Here is a 16,335-nt window from a genome sequence, read left to right as displayed (position 1 = left end):
GGCAGTACTGAAACACTGTCTAAGCTGTTCGCCAATCACAACACACTGGGACAGCGAACCAAACACAACGCATTTTGTTTTTCGGAAGGCGGACCTTCATCAAAGCCGGAACTAATCAAGCCGTTTGTGCAAGGATGGGGAGAAAGTTATTTTAATAATGTAAATTATGTGAAAAATAATGCGTTTTTCGAACCACCAAGCATGAGAGCATATTCTAGTACACCCCCAAAACAAAATCAAGACTTTGTAAAAGAGCATAATAGGACCCCTTTAATACATGCAATCCATGCGTGTATTAGAAAACAACATTCTGCAGTTTATTCACTAATTAAGGCCATTTTGCGGTTTCAATCATCATACAGTAACCAGCAACAACCACCCCTTCCTCTTCTCATCGAAGACATGCGATGCAGTACTTAACAGTCTCTCGCTGTCAGTCTTTCTCGGACAGTTTTAAATGCTTCCACACTGCCGACATGTTTGCTGCATTAGTGCGCGCCTCTATTTGATCGCGTCACGTCATTGTTTAGTACAAATTATTCTGTCTTTTCACTTATTCGGCCAGATACCGAATTAGTTTTTTTTTGCTATTTTCGGCCGAATAATTTCGGTTGCCGAACATTCGGTGCATCCCTACTTTGAGTATATTGCTATATTTACTCCACTTGTTTGAGCAGTGTCAAGAGTTTGGGGTTGGGCTACCTGTTTGTCTGACCAATGGCAGATAGAGGAGTGTTTGGGAAATTTTGTTATTTTTACAATTCTGTTTGGTGCGGCTAATGCTAAAATTTTGCATTAAAATTCTAATTTGTTCATTGGCAACCTTTTTTGTTTTAATGTTGTTGCAGAAAATGAAGGAACAAGCCAATAAGTATTCGACAGAAATTAAGCAGATTGATCTGGATGTCAACAGGACCTTCAGAAACCATATCATGTTCATGGAACGCTTTGGGGTCAAGTAAGATATTTCACAAATTCATACATACACATGCACAAGAAAGCCTTTCTTTATCTTCATTTGACTCAAGGTCTGTTTGGCAAGCAGACTTTGAGTCAAATGAATATAAAGAGTTTCGAGTTGAGATGTTTCCGAAATGAAGTGCTCAGACCTTGTAAACTTAACCAAAACAAGAGCTACTTCCTCTTTGTGACTGAGTTTTTGTTCAACTTCCTGATACTGTGAGCAGCCTCACAGGAAATGACACAACCGGTGACTCGTTACCATTATGCCCAGAATAAATATCTACTTCGATGTTGTCCATAACAACTAAAGATCTGCCACAGTGTCATGAAAAAAAAATGATTTCCTTTTGTACAGGACAATCATAAAGACCCACTTGGGATTGTATATCCTCTTAAAAATGGACAGACGTCAAAAACATTTAGGTTATTTTTTCCATTTTTAAACTGCCAATTTGACAGAAAATGAGTGCAGCATGATTTTTTAAAACAAAATATTGACCAGATGGCCCTCAATAACCTTTCAGTAAATTTGACATTTAATAGTGTCATCCCACTTACTTAACAAATTGAAAGAGGCTTGTAGACCAAAGTGCATGAAGAGGTTTCAGCCATGTGGTTTGTATGGGCGGCACACCCACAACAGACATAGATCAAGCACCAGCCTCTCTGCATGGGGTATCTGGCGGATGTGCTGTTTAACACATCTGTTGTTTGTTTGCGTTGCTCCTAAATATGTTTCTACAACACGCTAGTCACAATTCTGCTTTCCTCTGGCCTCTTATGAAGGGTCTTGCTGTGCATTGCTAAATCTTCTCAAATCTGCAGACGTTATGAATTATTAACGCGCATCTCCTGATGTGATGGCTTATGCATGAATGGACTCTTGCTGCTACTGTGAGCTGGTTTCTTTCTGCTGTTCGATTTGGGCTGGACCCTCAGTGCTTTTTGGACAAAATTTAGTTGGGTTAATGACAAAGATGGATCCATTATGGGGAAAAAAGGACAAATTTTAATCGTTGAATTCTTGTTGGGTTCATATATTTTTGAAAAACATATTTTAATAGAAAACGACAGCTTTTTTACCCAAAATATATTTATTTAATGACTCATAAAAAAGTATTTTAAAAAAATTATCTGTTGGCATAAATGATGATGACCATGAATACCGTGAAGTTTTCTTAGGGTTATACCTTGCCATCTCATGAAAATATCAAATTAATCTGACCCTTTTTATGAGACTCACCTTGCCTCACAGTTATACCACACTTTGTTTTCGCAGATCAGTTTTTAAAAATATTAATAATTTATTTCACTATTTCTTATGAAATCTAAAAGTTGGAAAATTACTTTTTTCCAGGAATTTAGTCTTTTTTAAGATTTTTTTTTTTTCTGTTATGGAGGCTGGTTTCTGCCATAGAAATGAAAAAAAGGGTAATTGCAACTTTTTTTTCTCACAATTATTCTTTTTTTTTTCTCAATTCTTGAGAATAATATAAACTCAGAAATGTAAGATATAAACCTACAACTGTGAAAATTGTGAGATATAAAGATACAATTGCAAGAAAAAAGTCTGAATTGTGAGATTAAAAAGTCACAATTGTTGTTTTTTTTTTAAATCATTGGCGGAAACAGGCTTCCATGGTATTACAATGATTATACCATCTGACATTTTTGGCATTATGCGCTTACAAAACATATAAAACAATGTCATTTATAAATTTAATCAAACTTTTTATAGAAGAGTCTCATTCAAGATTCAAGTGGATTTTAATGTATTTCTCAATAAATTACTAGATCCAGTCACAGAAATATTAGCATCATGTCATTGACCTTGTTACTTACACTGAAACTAGATGTTTGAAATCCTAATTATAGCCATCATGCAATATATTGGGAACTGTTGTTTTTTTTGACCCGTGTTATTTGTCCTTTACAGACAGCAAGCACTGTTCCATGTGCTGGCAGCGTATTCGGTCTACAACACGGTAAGAGACTGACAGAGTTTGAATGTTTGTGTGTAAATGTGTTATGCAACTCAGAACAGCATGTGCTGGATGAACCAGGGCAGAGGGGAAGAAGGGCTGTCTGGTGTCGCACCCTGTCAACACAGACACGCACACAATTACTGCACTAATGGCGACTTCTATTGTTCTTACGTTAAGCTAAATATAATGACTATAGACCCTAACCCGAAAATAAAACTTGTATTTGTATCAGTGAATAAAGACATGGCTACATGCCAATGTGAATACCATCCGTACTCTATAAAATCCAAGATTAGGAGAATTGTGTCCCAAATGGTAGCATGTTGAAAATAGTAGGTATGATAAACCCGGATGATAGACTGTGCATGTGTGGTTTTTGGGTTAAATTGCAAATGTAAATGTATGTGCTTAAAGTTAATAATGGAATAAACTTAAAGCTAGAATGGATTACATATCTTTTAAAACTTGGTTGTAAAACACTAGGCATCATATACACTTGGCGACTTTGTAAATGGTTACAGAGAAAATCTGGGCATTATACACTAAATGACTGAAGATCTTTCACAAAATACCAAACATCAAGTATTTCTGAACGCAGCAAACTCACACAGAAACATGCGCCTCATTGCTATGAAACAAATAAAAACAATGCATGTTTTAGAACTGGTTTTAGAACAAGTTTGATATCCTTCAACTGGATGGAATCGTAATCTGAAAATGTATTTTATCAAATACTTGTTTATGCTGTATCTTTGCCTGTTGGAGTATTGTGCAATAGACTATTGCATATTGTTAGCTTAGCAACATGCTAACATCAAACCGTTGAAAATTGCAAGTCGAATTTACTGTGGAGATTTGTATGGTGTGTGGAGTTGCTGCCCTTATGAGATCTCATCAATTATTGGCTTAATATGCTGCTTTAGAAGTTAGCGGCAGTAGACGGCGAGGCAGCTCACTAGGTTTAGAAACAGTACGCCTAGTGTGTGCAGAATCTGGTTTGGAGACAGACTAATCCAGAGACAGTGACTCTGATGTTGCCCACTGGTTATGGGTGACCAGGGTCTTTTAGACAATAACAGAGGCCGTCTGTCCGGTGCTAATTGCATGATATGCTATTTAATTTATTTATTGGGAACCTACTGGGAATTAACCCTAAACATAGATGATATAGAAGCTGGACAAGACAAATGGAAGAAATGTTTTTTTTTATAATGGTTTGACAAAACCGCTGGGACACATGCACATAAATTTCATTGTTTTTAAAAAATGAGGAGCGTGTCGGTCTCAAAGAGACGGGAAATGGTACCATATTCCTTTTCCTTCCCGATGTGGTCTAGTAGAAAGTGGGTCAACTGGGCAAGAAGAGGGCGATGGAGGGGGGAAGGAGAGATTGAGTGAGTGAGAGATTGAGAGAAGCGGGGGACTTTGAATTTTACACTTTCATCTTGTATTCTTTTTCTTGACAAGAAAAGTACTAAAGTTATTGTTTTGTAATTGATGAAATCAGCACTATTAATCCTTAGGCCATTCTCTATCTATGTCTGAATGTTGAGTGAAGTTTGTCACAATGTGTACTCAGTCTATCTGGTTATGTGGTTTTGTGTAGGAAGTGAGCTACTGTCAGGGCATGAGTCAGATTGCTGCCATTCTGCTCATGTACATGAATGAGGAAGATGCATTCTGGGCCTTATCACAGCTACTGACCAATCAGAAACATGCCATGCATGGTGAGTAAGTCTCTCTGACTCTGTGTGTAGATAAATAGATCTCTTTGTTTTTGTAGTACACTCTGTAATTGGTGATACATCTCTGTGTCTTCCTCTGTGGATTCTTAAAGGATTCTTCATCCCGGGGTTTCCCAAACTCCAGCGTTTTCAGGTTCATCATGACCAAATACTGTCCAAACTCCTTCCCAAACTCAGGAAACACTTGGTGAGATTTCTTATTTTAACCTCAGGTTGTTTGACTTTAACAAAATATAAACACTTTCTCAGTTTTTCCAATGTTTTCTTCAACTCAGGATAAGGAACAGATGTCCACTGGTATCTACACAACCAAATGGTTCCTTCAGTGTTTTATTGACAGGGTGAGGCATCATTTTCATTTTCACTGTTTTTATATCACTAGTAAAAGGTCTCAGTTATGGAGTTGATACTTTCAGTAAATCACAATGAAATATAAAACATGTTACAAATATTCACTTTGTCTTGTATGAATATGAGGCGGGTGTGTCCAAACTGGTTTTCCAGTCCCTGACAAAAGTGACACAATGCAACCTTAACAAATCTATATGATGGATCCTAGTACACTCAGAAAATTTTTTTGAAAAAAAATGTACCTTTAGGGGTTCAGCAGCTTGTCACTGGGTAGTAGCCTAAAGAGACATCTTTGTAGCTTATTTACCCCTAAAAGTTTCATAGTGATACTGTAAGGGCACCTATTACTACTCTAAAATATGGACCTTTTAGGTGTAGATAAATGGTGAAATTGTGCTCTCTTTCTGGACCCACCTCTCTTTGATCCAGTCCAGGCCCTGGACAGAAGGTCTTGTTTACCACCCTATCTGTGCCTAGCCTCGACAAATCCAAATTTTGCAACTCTGTGCTGAATACTCAGTGAGAATTACGTAATTCGTATACAGCAAGTTTTTGTGTGAAAAAGACTGGAAACATCATCTGCTAAAAGTTTCATATGGTTGGGCTGAATCCTGTGTCAATGTTTTATTCATATTGGAGCTCTGCTTAGCTGGTTGATGACTTGAGTCTGTTGTGTTGCTACTATATAGACACCCTTTACACTCACCCTGCGCCTTTGGGACATCTACATATTAGAAGGAGAAAAAGTTCTAACCGCCATGGCCTATACGCTCCTCAAATTGCACAAAAGTAAGTAAGAATCCCACTTTGGATCTCTGAAGACCCACATGAGCTGTCACCATGTCCAGTATGTACAGCATAGAACCTTATAGTGGTTAAAGATCGGGTTCCCGAAAGTTTGTAGGTGCAGATGCCACATACGGTGATTTATAAACTATCATCATTGCACCCTTAAGCAAGAAACTTAATTTAGGGTTATTCAAGATACACTCACTGGATTAAGTGTACTGGATTAATTGACTTGTTAGTAATTATCTATGATGTAAAATTTAAAAGAGAGTTTCTGGTAAACTGTTAAAACAATGTTTAATCTGGGCAGTAGCGCTCAAAAACGAGTTGTGGTTGTAGTGGTAAATCAGCTGCCTAGATGTTCTATCAGCCAGAAGTTCTTTAATTTTCATGTTTGGGTAGTGTAGATTAGTTTAATTAGAAGCTTATAAAGTCTAAAGCCTCATTCTTTTTCCATCAGAGCATCTTCTGAAGATGTCTCTGGAGGACTTGAGGGAGTTTCTGCAGGAGCGTATTGCTTCTTCCTTCAGCATGAGCGATGATGCAGTTATTGAGCACCTACAGTCGTCTATGTCAGAACTTCGCACGATGAAGCTTGACCTCCCTGCTCCAGGTAAAAGACAGAATGTGTTTTCTTGTAAATGAGAACATTCTGACCAAATACCAGAGAGAATAATTAAGGAAGCCTTGTTCACAAGATTCTGAATGTCTTTGGAGTCTGCAAAGTGTGGACCAGGGGTTCTCAACTCTGGCACCCGTGGTCCACTTTCCTGCAGAGTTTAGCTCCAACCCTAATCAAACACACCTGAACAATCTAATCAAGGTCTTCAGGACAATTTCTAGAAAGTTACTGACAGGTGAGTTTGATCAAGGAGCAAACTCTTGGAGCTAAACTCTGCAGGAATATGAACCTTGAGGGCCAGAGTTGAGAATCCCTGGTGTAGACTCAAAAATAAAGGTTCCAGTTAGAGAAGCTTCCACAAAGCACTTATTATGCCATAGATGTTTAGAAAACCATTTGGACAGGTGATTCAAAGAAGCTGGAAGCTCTCACTAACCTATAATGCAGGGATCCTCAACTCTGGACCTCGAGATCCACTTTACTGCAGTTTAGCTCCAACCTTAATCAAACACACCTGAACAAGCTAATCAAGGTCTTCTCGATTACTACAAAGTTGCAGGTACGTGTGTTTAATCCAGGTTGGAGCTAAACTCTGCAGGAAAGTGGATCTTGAGGTCCAGAGTTGATGACCCCTGTTATAATGTAACATTAAGACCCACATGGCCAACTCAACAATAAAAATGGTCTTTGATTAAAAGAGGGTTATTTGCTGAACCTTGAAAAAAAACTTTCTTCTAAAGAGTGTACTGTGGTTGTATGCAATTCTAGACTATTATAACAACTCTTTTTTTTTTTTCTGGGTTTGACTTGTAGCCAAGGGAGATGAGTTCCCAAAGATACCCCTGGGCGAGGAGCGTCCAATAGTACTGCTTCCAGTAATCAAGACTGAGTGTGTACCCTTACCACCATCAGCACACAACAATCAAACCTCAAACAAGCTTCAGGCAGAAGACACCACCACCCACAAGCAGAGCAACGAAAAACACATCCCTACCATTACCTCATCTTCCCCTCTTTCAAAGCACACCCACTCAACTTCCAACTCTTTACTGTCACAAGCTACACCTGAAGAACCAGGAACCACGGTGAAGAATGAAGACAGTGCACCTGTACAAAGACCAGATCATCTACTACACCCAGAATCTGCACTGTTTTCAGCAGAGACACTTTCGTTGAAGAATGAATGTGTTAGTAGAACCCTATCAGCGGTGTCTGAAGATTGGCCTCCTCCGTACCAGCCACCCATAACAGATTCATCCAGTATCCACTCTTTCAATCTCCCAGAACTACCTCCTCCACCTCTTCCCTGTACCAAAGAAGGGGTCGAGCTTTCGCCTCTAGAAGAGGATGTCCCATTTTGCCTTCCTCCACCTCCACCACCAATTACCCAACCTTTGGATCTCATCTTAGAAGATCCATCTTCGTCACCTTCCTCGTATAGATCCTATCGGCAGCTAAGCAAGTTTCCGGTCAACCTGTATGTGCCACCATCATCAGGTGACCGGAGACCTTCCAACACCTCGCATTACGACAACCTCTCAGAAGAGGAGGATCTGTCTGTGGAGAGGCTGCTGGAGATGGTGGCCACATTGCCGCAAAACTCAAACTTGAGTCTCATGAACACCACCCTTCCCCTTCCTCCAGAAGATGCCATGTCTCTTCCTCTACCGCCCCCATCTATGTTCTTCTACACGCCTGAATCTTCGCCACTCCCTCCACCTCCTTCATGCATTGAGGCGGTAAACAGTTGGGTGACTCCAGACTGCATTTTTACCCAACCACCTATTGACTTTGCAGATAAACCCAACCTTGTATCTTCAGTCCCGTGCAATCAGGTGGTTCCAAACCAGACTGATCAAGATAGGAGTCAGTCACAGCTCCCAAGACTACCGCCCAAAAAATCACGACCCAATCAGGTGGTTCCAAACCAGACTGATCAAGATAGGAGTCAGTCACAGCTCCCAAGACTACCGCCCAAAAAATCACGACCCAATCAGGTGGTTCCAAACCAGACTGATCAAGATGGGAGTCAGTCACAGCTCCCAAGACTACCGCCCAAAAAATCACGACCCAATCAGGTGGTTCCAAACCAGACTGATCAAGATGGGAGTCAGTCACAGCTCCCAAGACTACCGCCCAAAAAATCACGACCCACAATGCGCTCTCCTGTACACTCTGATTCAGACTTCTGTCGAATGCATGTTTCAAGTCATTAGTTGCTGGAGTCACACTTAAGTAGTGTGAACTGAAGGCATGTTTCCATCGTTTGGACTTTTGTGCTTCGATGATATCAAGTGAACGTATTTCAATCTTTTAGGTGTTGCAATGTGTGTTATATATGACCAATCTAAACAGAATGCTAGAATGTGTTTTATCAGTGTGTCATGCAAATTTGATGTACTGGAATCTCCTTTTCTTAGGTGAAGCATTATAGTTGTAGCAGTTATCAGAATAACCATTCAGCTAGTTGAGCAACCAGTCTTCCAGGGAGTCATCATGTGGTTTGAAATTATATCTTTAATTTGTTTAGTATTTGAGTTACTGATATTTCCACTGGTCACCACAGAATACGTGACATTCACCATTATTTTGTTTGTGTCTCTGTTGTTTTCTGGGAGATATTATGTCCCCCGCAATTAGATCAGTTGTTATTTCTTTGTCTTATGTTTTATTGGTTGGTTTTATATCTTGGTGCAATTGTTTTCTTTTTAAACTTTGGTTATATTATGAAAATGCATCTAACGATGCACATTAAATATGAAGATGTTGTGGAAATGTAAACAAGGATCTTACCACACTGACATAAGTTCCCTGATTACATTGAAAGGGCATTTTTCAGTGGTCTCTGATTTGCTCAAAAAGGAAATTCCTTCAACTGTAAACCTTAGTGCTGTGTACTGCCCTCTTTCGCCATCTTGTGGAAGATGATGAAGCACAGCTTGGTCAAAATTATATACTGGGAAATACAGCCACCACACTGAATGTTAAAATGAAGAAACTGTATATTCAAGGTCATTTTATGGCTTTGTTGTGTAATTGTAAATAGAACAGGTTTGATTTGCACTTTGTTGTTTGTATTCAGAGCTTATATTTAATTGCATTTATATTATGCTTCTCAGGTTAAATGGTCTTGATGTTCAGTTTGTTGAAACTTTTAAACCCAGGTTAATGTTTGAACTTTTTTAACTCATGCTCATTTGACTTATTTTATTAACTAAAAAAAAACTTGTGTTTTCCTTGTTGCAACAATGAGACAATACATAAAGTAGAGTGTTTATTTTAATATTTACATTATTGCTGTTGTCAATTCTAATTTCACATTCAGAGGTATATGGCACAAGCACAACGTGATAAAATATACCAGGGTCAAATATTTCTTTATAAATTAATATACATTCACTTGCATGAAAGCACATCAGGAACCCATGCCCTTTAATTGATTTAAACGCAAACCTACATCACAGATCTGCCTGATTGGTAACAGCATTTAACAAGCACTTGAAGCCATTCATTTTACCTTTCTACCATAATTTAACCTTCATAAAGGCACCATTGTTGCATTATTCTCACAGGTAACTACTTATAAGTCATATGACAAACAGGATTGCATAAACATAGTTTGTATTGTAAACAAGTGCAATAATAATATGCATAATGCTTCACAGGAAGCCAAGATAAAGTCTTCAGTGCTATTGCTGTCAGATGGAGGACTGTCACTTCACAGTGGCTGCTGTGAGAATATAAGATAAGCAAGTATTGCAGGAAGGACTAAAGTACATCTTTACCTTCCATGAGAAATTGACAGTGTGTCTTAAAGCTGCGATTGTAACAGAGCTTGCAGAGAAAATGCACCATTTGTAGAGGTGATGCAGTTTCATCCAGTACCTGAGTTACAATCTCAGCTGCATGAAGAGGTTGACCTGACACGCCACACTCTCCCTCAGCTTCATTTCATCCTCTGAACCCAGAGCCACTCCTGGTAACCGGGTAGAGCCGTTTTCCCCGAGGACGCAAGGCAAGCTGAGGAACACTTTAGAACCGATTCCACCCCAACCCTGAAAGAAGGAAATGCACACATGTTGGAGACAACAGAGGATTGCATTTAGAAGATCTCAAAATTAACAGACATGGATTAAAATACAAAAAGTGTTTTATTTTCACACTCTCTTTATCGTTTTTCAGTGAGGATATGTTCAAGTCTGCGTCAGTGGCTCCTATACTAATAGTTGATATAAAAGGTTTGCATTTACAAAATTTTATTTACACAACTTTGACAATCTAGAAATCTAAAATTTTAAAATCTTTACAAATGTTAGTTGCATTTTAACTCCTTAACTGTCTGCTCTTTTTTAATTGCCTTTTTTTACCTATCAAATATTTTATTAATCATCATTTGAAAGCTTAAACACTCAAAATTCATCCTGTTAAAACTGTTTTAAAATCGGACATTGTGTTACAATAGAAATTATACTATAACTCTTATAGCAGGCTCCTCCCCCTAGTGGGTGGTGTCAAGTGTCATATTACAAAATTTACTATACTATTTTACAGTCAAAACTTTCTATAATCTTGACAAAATATAAAAAATATCATTGGAAATGTCTGAGTCTCAAGGTTCCATATTTGGTGGTTATTTTGTGATAAGTAATATTTTGACAGAAATTTATAATAAAAAAAAAAGTCAATGTAGTTTGGGTGTCAACCAGTGGTTATTTTTGGTATAATGCCTAAATAAAATTTTATAGGATCCTCAATATTTGTTATAACAACTTCAAATTTGGAACATAACTTTAGACATATGGAATTCATTTTATAGTAATTTTAGATTCCATATATATATATATATATATATATATACACACACATACATATATATATTTTAAATGTTTATAATAATAAAAAATAAATAAAAAACTTTTTAGTACAGTACATTTATATTACAGTAAACTAACTTCTAGATCGTTGTTTTAATACTTTCATTTTTCTCTTCAGCAATAATGGACATTTTCACGTCTAATTTTTTTATTATTATTATTATTATTATTAACAGAATATATTAATTTACTTATTCATTTTGTGATTCCATAAATTTCAAGAACTGTATGTTCTTTAATAAAGCAACAACAAAAACAACAACATTTACATGTTGCTGAATGTTGTTTGTTTATTAAAACGACATTTTCAGTTTACATCTTGATTTATTTGTTTTTTAATATTCTAAGTGATTATTTTAAAATGAAATCATTTTAATTCATCCTGCATTCCTCTGGCTGAGAACCACTCTTCTAAACACACATGCACAACTTACACACACATACTTACTGAATACATATTCTATAAGGTAACTTACCTCAGCCAGTGTTGTGACAGAGTGTATCTTCTTTTTGTCCGTTACAATGCTGTGAATAATGTCAGCAATGGACAACCCGACTGACCATGACCTCTGACCTCTGCCTTTGAGCATCTCTAACGCCCTGAGAACATATCAAACAGTTCACACTTCATAATGCAGTAACAAACCTCAAATTAACAATTCATTCTTTGAAATTATATGAAAAATATCTGGATGCTGATCATTTAAACCCATACCTGTCCATTAATGGTTTGGTGGAGTTGGACACTGGAGTTAACGCTTGTAGCTGGTCAGTTCCCGGCCCCATATTACCCCACAATGCCACTGATACACAACCAGAGAGAGCCATTACATTTATTATTTAAAACCAGACTCTGACCTCAGAACATTAATGCACACTTGAGGTGTTAATATGACCATGATGCAAATTGTTAGCAATTTAACAACTGTTTATCTAGAATAACTGTCCAGTTTTCAGTTCCACAAATCCTCTTTTAGGGTTTATGCACGTTTTATGAAGGTAAACTTAAGACTTTAAGACCTTCTTAAGACCAATTAAGAAAATGTAAGGACTTGTTGTAACACTTAAAAATTTGAAAATACAACTTCCAACCGTACTTTTACTGTACCTTCTGATCACACTGAACACAAGTTATTTCTTACTATTTTTGTTTTGTTTTGTTTTGTTTTCAATGCAAATCCCCAGAAATTTACAATTTTTAATTTAATTTAAAAATAAAATGAAATTCAAAATCTAAACAAAAACTATAATAATATATCAATTACATTACATGAATACTAATCTTAACATAATGGAGTGCTAAAATTATTAATACATTGTTCCTAGAATGTAATTTGGTTATAATGTAATTTTGATATAAATAAATCTGATGTTTAAAAATAAACTATACAGTATCTTTAAGGGTTAATTCCACATGTATGAGAAAAATTGATATAAAATAATAAACTTATAATGTATATCTTTTTTTTTTTCCTGTAATACTTTAATGAGAAACAGTGCACCACTAACTAAACAAAAAAAACAAAAAAAAATTACAAACTTTTTTTAAAGACGTAAATATTAAAATTATATTAGATTAAAAACTAAAACTGAAATAAAAATAAAACAATCTAAATATAATTTTGTAAAATTTTAATCTAAATATAAAAAAAATAAGAAAAATGACAAAGCATAAAACAACAATTACTAAAACTAAAATTAAAATAAAAAGTAAAAATATAAAAATAAAAGTTAATTAACAGTATAAAGTACAAAAAATATAACAGTATATAAATAATGCTAAAATAACACTAATTGGAATTTGAAAATGGGTCTAAGTGTCATGAAAATGATTATCATAATGCAAAAAAGAAATAAATAAAAAAATCTTCTTTTGCAAAATATAACGCTGTATTGTTTCCTTTGATTTTGGGGTGAAACATGACCCAGACGTGGACATAAATTGTGAGATTCACCCTTGATTTTACTAATTAAGATTTTATAAACTTAAAACTGCTTGAACTGTTCTTTACATATTACCACACTTGGAAAATATCCTCAATTTTAATGTGTTAAATGTGGTGATGAAAAGCACCTTTTGAGACCTCGACCTTTGGTAAACTGAAAATCTCCAAATCTGTTGTGCCACCTTTGGTTGAGCTCTCAGGGATGTCAATCAAAACCAGTTTGTCAACACAGCTCTATGATGGAAAGTTTGACAACACAGCTTGGTCAGAAAAATGCAGTTACGTAGCCATAAGCTATTTCTGGCAAACAAAAGACATATATGTAGTTACTTTTGCCATAATACTCAACACAACAGCGATTCCCAAATCTCCTCCGCCAATCACTGAGACCTTAACCTCCTGATCAAGCCGATTTCCACCTATAAGAGCAATTGCAGATCAATTATGATTGACTTCATAAAAGCAGTACTCTACATGCACAGCTGCATATTTTCATGTCCATTCCAGACAAACCTTCGTTAAGGGTGAGATTTGACACATAGGCCAGCAGATTGTTGGGATTGTCGCCCTGTGCTGAAGATTTGGTGCCCAGTGGAGGTTCCTCCTCAAACTTAGCGATCATCTCTGCTAGAAGCCCGTTCACAGATGACTTCGGCTACAACATTTTTTTTACTATTATTTATATATAATTTTAATATATACACATTTTTTATTACTTATACACTACAGGTCACAAGTGTGCAATAATTAATATTTTTTAATGGTTTTGCTCAACAAGGCTGCATTTATTTGATCAAAAATGCCGTAAATACAGAAATATTTTTAAATATTATTATAATTTAAAGTAACTGTTTTCTATGTCATTTATGTCTGAGATCAAAGCTGAATTTTCAGCATCATTACTCCAGTCTTCAGTGTCACATGATCTTCAGAAATCATTCTAATATGCTGATTTGTTGCTTATTATAAGTTATTATTGGCGTTTAATTTTTAATTAAAGATTCATATTATTATTAATGTTTAAAACAGTTTTTGCTACTTAATATTTTTGTGGAAATCATTCAAAATTTTGGGGAAAATAATTTTTTTTAAAATGAAACAAATTGATAATTGCATTCACATTAAACTGATCAAAAGTGACAGTAAAGTCATTCATAATGTTTTTTATTTCAAATAAATGCTGTTCTTTTTAACTTTCTATTCATCGAAAAAAAATCATGGTTTCCACAAAAATATTAAGCTGCATAAACTGGTTTTAATTTTAATAATAAGAACTATTAATCATAATTAAGTAACAGTAATAACTGATAACAATTGAGCAGCAAATCAGCATATTAGAGTGATTTCTGAAGGATCATGTGACACTGAAGACTGGAGTAATGATGCTGAAAATTCAGATTTGCCATCACATAAACAAATTACATTTTAAATTAAAGCTGCAAGCAGCAATGAAAGGGCCCTCGCCCCCGGGCTCACCGCCACCCGGTGGCTTTAGGAAAACAGCTAACGGTGGGGAATATGCATTTAAAGGGTTAGTTCGCCCCAAAATGAAAATTAGGCTGCATTTTACTCACCCTCAAGTCATCCTAGGTGTATAACCAAAGATTATCATAACCAATGTCCATCACATATGCGGACCGATATCTAAAAGTTTTTTTTAATTTTTATTCTTTTCACATTTAGATATAAAAATTTAATAAAACGTCAACAATAAAAATAGCTATCTAGTTTAACTGATTATCTTAAAAGTCTATAGATATCGCTATTATTTAATACGGCTGTTAACACGTTCTCCGACAAGCGGAAGCAATGAGACCCTTTTTCCGGGTTTGGTCAGGTGATGTTCGACATATACCCTATTTAACGTCACAAAGGCCTTAAGATAACCCTCACCAAATTTGAAGATGATCCAATTAAAACTGCAGGAGGAGTTTGTCAAAGTACGAGGCCTGGAAATGGAAAAAACTGCACAAAAATTGTACAGGAAATTCAAAATAACGTACTTCCTGTTGGGTTTTGGATTTTGTACCAAGAGACTTTTTTGTAGGTAATGGTGTGTTACATGTGTGTACCAAATTTTCGTACATGTACGTAAAACGTAGCTTGAGGCGCACTCCGTTGAATGTGTACAGGTGGTGCTATCGAGCCATTTTGCCACACCCACTTCTGAAACATATCAGATGTACATTTTTGCCAGTTCTGACGCGTGTGCAAATTTCATGAGCTTTGGAGCATGTTTAGGCCCCTTAAAATGCGATTCACTTTGAAGAAGAAGAAGAAGAAGAAGAAGAAGAGGCCCTAAATATGAAGAGTTCGTTAGCAAAAACAGATAACTCCGTTTTCAACAATTTTCAAAAATCGTTTTTCATTCCAATTAATCTCAATCAAACTGAAGTTGGGTTATTTTGATTAGGTTAAAAAATAACTAAAAAAATACAGCTAACTAACACAATAAAACACAATAAAAACATGATAACATAATAAAAACCATGATTTTTGAACATTTTAAAAAACAGAGCTATCTGTTTTTGCAAATAAACTCTTCATATATTAAAATAGAAAATGTTTTTTTATTATAATAATATTTAACAATATTGCTGTTTTTACTGTATTTTAATCAAATAAATGCAGTCTTGCTGAGCATAAGAAAGATCTTTTATTAAAATATTAAAATATCTATAAATAAAAAATATTTTAAAAATAAATTATACATTTAAATTCATAAAATACATTTATTTAAATAAATTCATTTTTAAATTAAATTTAATAAAAAAATATTTTAGGAATCAGATAATCAATTAAAGGCACAATATGTAATTTTTCGTCGCTGGAGGGCGCGTATTCAAAACAAACAAAGAAGCAAAGGCGTAGTTTGATGATGCGGTGACTGAGTGTGGAATCATGGGAGTTGCACACGGCTCGAAAGCAGCGGAGCTTTTATTATGCCACAGCCGACCGCTTCTGCTCCTTCCGGTCGTGCGTGTGTGGGGTAAAGCAGCGCGGTTTTATCATACTAGATACATTTGAAAGTTCTGTTATAATGCTACTCTGTGCGGTCGT

The 16,335-nt window shown here is 35.9% G+C and overlaps 2 protein-coding genes across 2 annotated transcripts in view; one reads left to right on the top strand and one right to left on the bottom strand.

Moving 5' to 3' along the window:
- LOC107707557 (USP6 N-terminal-like protein) overlaps positions 1-9,527 on the top strand; it is a 28,745-nt gene extending 19,218 nt beyond the window's left edge. Inside the window, exons 7-15 of the mRNA XM_016511624.1 lie at positions 849-958; positions 2,900-2,948; positions 4,555-4,675; positions 4,786-4,880; positions 4,969-5,034; positions 5,734-5,833; positions 6,294-6,446; positions 7,269-8,290; positions 8,372-9,527. Of these exons, the coding sequence (XP_016367110.1) occupies positions 849-958; positions 2,900-2,948; positions 4,555-4,675; positions 4,786-4,880; positions 4,969-5,034; positions 5,734-5,833; positions 6,294-6,446; positions 7,269-8,290; positions 8,372-8,671 (2,016 nt within the window). The 3' untranslated portion in view covers positions 8,672-9,527. The remainder of the gene's footprint in view (positions 1-848; positions 959-2,899; positions 2,949-4,554; positions 4,676-4,785; positions 4,881-4,968; positions 5,035-5,733; positions 5,834-6,293; positions 6,447-7,268; positions 8,291-8,371) is intronic.
- A 176-nt stretch (positions 9,528-9,703) lies between these two features.
- LOC107707536 (ubiquitin-conjugating enzyme E2 variant 3-like) overlaps positions 9,704-16,335 on the bottom strand; it is an 8,941-nt gene continuing 2,309 nt past the window's right edge. The window contains exons 5-10 of the mRNA XM_016511595.1: positions 13,789-13,930; positions 13,606-13,694; positions 13,404-13,509; positions 12,045-12,132; positions 11,806-11,929; positions 9,704-10,510 (exon numbers count right to left, since the gene is read on the bottom strand). Of these exons, the coding sequence (XP_016367081.1) occupies positions 10,346-10,510; positions 11,806-11,929; positions 12,045-12,132; positions 13,404-13,509; positions 13,606-13,694; positions 13,789-13,930 (714 nt within the window). The 3' untranslated portion in view covers positions 9,704-10,345. The remainder of the gene's footprint in view (positions 10,511-11,805; positions 11,930-12,044; positions 12,133-13,403; positions 13,510-13,605; positions 13,695-13,788; positions 13,931-16,335) is intronic.

This window comes from Sinocyclocheilus rhinocerous, unplaced genomic scaffold (genome assembly GCF_001515625.1).
Source record: "Sinocyclocheilus rhinocerous isolate Xijiao unplaced genomic scaffold, SAMN03320098_v1.1 scaffold1376, whole genome shotgun sequence".
Classification (NCBI taxonomy): domain Eukaryota; kingdom Metazoa; phylum Chordata; class Actinopteri; order Cypriniformes; family Cyprinidae; genus Sinocyclocheilus; species Sinocyclocheilus rhinocerous.
Note: the sequence above shows the minus strand (reverse complement) of the source record. Positions and strands in the feature narration are given on the sequence as shown.